The sequence below is a fragment of the Apis dorsata genome, unplaced genomic scaffold (assembly GCF_000469605.1).
Source record: "Apis dorsata unplaced genomic scaffold, Apis dorsata 1.3 scaffold_56, whole genome shotgun sequence".
Lineage (NCBI taxonomy): Eukaryota > Metazoa > Arthropoda > Insecta > Hymenoptera > Apidae > Apis > Apis dorsata.
Genome location: NW_006263356.1, coordinates 942,386 through 947,413, shown reverse-complemented (window position 1 = coordinate 947,413; position 5,028 = coordinate 942,386). Strand labels below are relative to the sequence as shown.

The window sequence follows — 5,028 nt, the reverse complement described above, 5'->3', positions numbered from 1 at the left end:
TATATATATATATATATATATGTATTATTTTTAAGATATTTTTCCTTAATATTTTTAAAATTCATGATAATATACTTTATATATACTTTAACTATGTAATAACATGTTTTGTTACAGTAGTTTAACAAAAGTGGAAATAAAAATAATTTTATATATACATCTTCAGTAAAGATCGATATAAGATGCAAATAAATATTATACGTATTTTATTTATTTTTTGTACGATATTCACGGGTATTGTTGGACTACTAATCTATTACATGGAATCCTATTTACCTATTTTTTTAACTCGTACTTATCGTTATGGTAAATATTCTATTAATATTTATGAGCCAATAGTTGCAAAAACAGAAGTACCTAGAAAGTGAGTAATAATATTAAAATTATAATTATATAATATTAATTTATTAATATATTATAAATAAACAAAAATAATCTATAATGTTTTAGATGGTTTAAACATTTTTACATTTTTGCTGCACCAGCTTCAAGTTATGTACTATACTTGGTTATTTGTATATATTTATGGGAGTATAACATCTCCAAAAATATTGTGTGGATATTGGATATGTGTCTGGGATCATTTAGACAACCACTAGGTAAATACTTAAAAACTATTAAATTTTATATTTAAATTAATAAATTTGAATTATATAATATTAATTTATTATAAACATTTAGTTAATAAACATTTTTAGTATCATCAGAAAGTACATTTATAGCAATTCTACTTTTAACTTTTCATTGTTGGAAACGATTATATGAAACATATTATGTAAACATCTTCAGTGATAAGAAAATGAATGTGCTTCATTATATAGTTGGATTTTATCATTATATAGGAACCTTAATATGTATTATAAGTGAATCTGAGGGTTTTGTTGAAGGTATATACAAATATATTTATACTTTCATATTTAATTGATTAATTATTTGAATCATATTAGGTTCAAAAGGAAATTTTTCTTGGAATAAAATTACATATTTTCATTTATTATGTTTAACTATTTTTATATTATCAACATATGCACAACTTAAGTCAAATTTTATTCTTCGTAAATTACGAAAAAATAAAGATGGAAAGATTAATTCTACAGTATATAAAATACCACATGATGGTCTATTTGAATATATATCAGGTGCATTACAAATTACAGAGATAATTATTTATATAACACTTTCTATAATTTTGTGGCAAAGTTCTACATTTCATTATGTTACAATTTGGGTCTTATGCAATCAGGTATATCATATTAGTATTATATATTTATTATTATTTAATTGAAATAATATTATTATTATTAAGTTGAAATAATATTATTATTATTAAATTGAAATAATAAATTTTTTCATTTTAGACATGGACTGCGATAATGACTCATCAATGGTACATGCAAACATTTAAAAATTATCCAAAATCTCGAAAAATTTTAATTCCTTTTATTTTTTAAGTAATATAAAATTTTTAATATTATACAATATTATTATAAAAATCATAATGATATTATTAAAACATATAATAAATAATTATAATTTATTATAATTATAATTTTAAATAATGTTTGTATATATTTAATTAAACCATAAAGAGTTGTATTACTGGAATACTGGAATAAAGAGTTTGTATTTTAATAATATAAGTATTTTTGTAATATTTTTAAAAAATTATGGAAAAGAATATGTGACTTTAAATATTAATTTATTTTACATTACATATAAACAAATGTAAATTGATTATAATACAACACTTTAACAATAATTAAATGTAAAGTATTTTTTTTATTATATGTAGTTTAATTTTTAATCTTGCCAGGCAAGTTGAAAGATTTCCTTTCAATATATACAAATAATAACTTCTTATACTTATCCTTTTACTTGAACAATAAGCTGAAACATATTAATTATTCCTCTCTGGGATACGAAATAAAATTAATTCTTAGAAGAATATAAAAAATGGAGTGTGTTGATATATTTATATATATCATAAAAATAAACATTTTTATAAATATATTAACATACTCCATTATAAAAATAATACGTTATTAATTAAAAAAATATAATTTAAAAAAATTTTTGTTTTACCTATAAGGATAGCCTTGTGCTTTATTCCTAAATATCGATAATAATAGACTAAAAAAGATAGCGACCAATCCAGCACCTATCGTTGCGAATATTCGTCGCTTTTTTACATCACCTTTACGTGAAGCAGCTTCGATCATTAAAATCATACCTAATACTACTGCTCCATCTAATTGCTCTTTATTAAGAAAAACATTAAAAAAATATCAACTTAAAAAAATCAATAATAATAAATCTAATTAAAAATATATTATAGTTCTAAGATTAGTTTTTTAATAATGAAAAACATGATATATTTGTTTATGAAATTATGAAAAAGAGTTAAAACTTTTATAAGTTATTATTTATATATTTTAATAAAAAAGGATACTTAAAACCATAACAATGTATGTTTCTAAAATAAATTGTCCTTGAGAAGAAGCATGTATATAAGCTACATTTCCACTGGATGATCTATGTATAAATGGTGGACCTCTAATATGATTCCACATTTGTCCAGATATCATTGTAAGTGTAAAGAACTATTTTAAATAATATTTAAAAATTATTATTATTGTTATATATATATTATTATTATGAAGTAAAATTTTATTTAAATATGTATATTTATATCATGATTATTACCAATGCACTAAGTCCCCAAATTGTTTTATTATAAATGAAATCCAAATTATTGCGCCTTAGATATAAAAATCCACCAATAAGAATTAGTAACATTACTATTGCTACTGTTCCAGAATAATTTGGTGGTCTAAATACTCTGATCTATATTTTGAAAATAGTATTTAAATAAATAAATATTATAATAATAAATATTCATTTGCATAAATACCTGAATATCAGTACGTTCAGATATCCATTTTGCAATAGCTTCTGCTCCAAATCCTACTCTTTGAATGTCCATAGTATCTGCAGGTTTTGGTTTACCTTTTGGTGGAAAATGCATATATACTGGTGCAGCATTTAATCTCATCTATTATAAACATTATTCAAATGAAACTATAGAAATATGTATATAATTATATAATGTTTTACATACCATTTGAAATACATCTGATCCTTCATCAAAATCTACAGATGCAAAGAATAATTTTTTTGAATGAGATTGTAAGTATCTGAATGAATTTGCTACTATTACAAATTCATCATTTGCATGTCTAAAAAAATATAAATATAACAAAATAATTAATTACAAAATAATAATAATTATAATTAATAATAATAATAATTAATTAATAAAATATTAATTAATATTGAATATAACAAAATTTGAAAATATATAATAATTAAATTTATAATAAAATATATAATAATTAAATTTACCTGCATATATGACATTGTCTTTGAGGTGCCATAGCAGTAAACATTACAATAACGGAATAATTTCTTGGAGTAGTTTTGATATATTCCTTAAATTTTGCACCATTAAATTTAATTACAGGTCTTGTAAGAGACAATTCTGTTAATTGCTGTACTCTATCCGATAACGATGATCCTTGAGTCTGAAATATATCATCATATTTAAACATAAAAAAATTGAATTGACTTTTAGGTTAATTGCTAGGTTAAATAAATTTTTTTTATCTTGAAAAATTATATATTATACAAAATTATTTAAAGTTATCAACAATAATGTTTATTGTAATTATTTTATTAATAAATTTTAAAATAAGTGAAATAGAAGTGAAATTGAAAATTTAATTGACATTTCAACATGTATGACAGTTATAACAAATTGATTAAATTCTCACATTTTTCATCCTATATTGGCAACAGACATAACTTAAACTTAAAATTATTCCCAACAATATAATAAATTTTTTATAATCCATTGTGAACATTATTATAAAGTTACGAGTAATTTTTTACCGCAAACACGGTACAATCATACAGATAACGTAGGAAGCTTATTGGTCTATTTGATACAACGTGGCATTTGACGTGAGAATGTTTTGAGTTAAACATGAGAATATTTTCAACAGGTTTTATAATATTGAATAAATAATAAAAAGTATTACAAAATTTGTTATTTATGTTATTCAAAAATTTTTTAAATATAATTTATTAAACATATATTTTAATATTATAAACATTATGATTCTAATGTCTACAGGAGCGTATCGAAAAAATTTTTTTATTATATTAGATTCAATATCATAATATAAAATTATAATTTAATATTTACATTTTTTTAAATATATTAAATATCTAAAATCTTAGGTTTTTATTAATAATGTCATATTTTATGATTTATTTTTTTATAAAAAATAATTTCTAATTATATATATAATATTTTAAATATGTGGTAATCTAATTCTTTGGTACGTCACTAATTTAAAACAGAAACGTATCTTTTACCGGATTGGTTGCTTGCGCAATCTTTGCTTGTGATTCGTCATTCTGTTATTGTTCCATTTGTGTAACCGTCATTTCAAATCAGAAAAACCGGTGGAGAATTCCGCATGGAGAAATGTTTGGATTTAACTAGAAAGTGAGGTAACAATTTTCCCCTTACACACGAGCGTTATAGTTCAAAGGGGACGGACGTATAGTGATTGTCGTCACCGTGTTCTCTCTAAATTAAAATCCGTTAAAAGCGTTAACTATTAAAGTTATTTTATTTGTGTATTTTTTCTTATTTATTGTTGTTTAAATACGTGAAAAACATTTAATAATGTCATTTTCGAAAGCTAGAATCCAAAGATTTAATGAATTTGAAAGTAAGTAAATATATATATTCATTGCTTTTTTTTGGTGTGTGTTTGATATGCATAGTATACTTTAAATACTATTGTTATACTTATATTATAATTATAAATTATAATAATATTATAATAATATTATTTTTATAATTTGTTTGATTTTAAAATTATGAAATTATTAAAGTTCCAGTAATTTTTATACAGAATATTTGGCGGGAAGTAGATTATACAATACAATAATTTTTTA

General features: G+C 21.0%; 3 protein-coding genes across 5 annotated transcripts in view; 2 read left to right on the top strand and 1 right to left on the bottom strand.

The window, feature by feature from the left end:
- The first annotated feature begins 260 nt into the window (after positions 1-260).
- On the top strand, positions 261-1,405 carry LOC102677874 (polyprenol reductase). Its single transcript, XM_031515140.1, has 4 exons — positions 261-364; positions 451-599; positions 699-887; positions 1,359-1,405. Exons 1-4 carry the CDS (start codon positions 261-263, stop codon positions 1,403-1,405), a joined length of 489 nt encoding a protein of 162 aa, XP_031371000.1.
- A 277-nt stretch (positions 1,406-1,682) lies between these two features.
- On the bottom strand, positions 1,683-4,038 carry LOC102675211 (tumor suppressor candidate 3). Of its 2 annotated transcripts, none has more exons than XM_006609475.2 (8): positions 3,831-4,038; positions 3,403-3,581; positions 3,119-3,236; positions 2,912-3,052; positions 2,704-2,844; positions 2,450-2,600; positions 2,083-2,248; positions 1,683-1,887 (listed from the first exon to the last, which is right to left on the bottom strand). In XM_006609475.2, exons 1-8 carry the CDS (start codon positions 3,918-3,920, stop codon positions 1,872-1,874), a joined length of 1,002 nt encoding a protein of 333 aa, XP_006609538.1. In that variant the 5' UTR covers positions 3,921-4,038; the 3' UTR covers positions 1,683-1,871. The 2 variants fall into 2 exon arrangements, with proteins under 2 accessions (XP_006609538.1, XP_031370979.1); XM_031515119.1 differs by having other exon boundaries at positions 1,783-1,911.
- Positions 4,039-4,498: 460 nt separating this feature from the next.
- LOC102677734 (myosin heavy chain, clone 203-like) overlaps positions 4,499-5,028 on the top strand; it is an 8,674-nt gene continuing 8,144 nt past the window's right edge. For both annotated transcript variants that reach the window (XM_031515112.1, XM_031515111.1), the window contains exon 1: positions 4,499-4,799. The gene's annotated coding sequence lies outside the window, so the exon portion shown is untranslated. The remainder of the gene's footprint in view (positions 4,800-5,028) is intronic.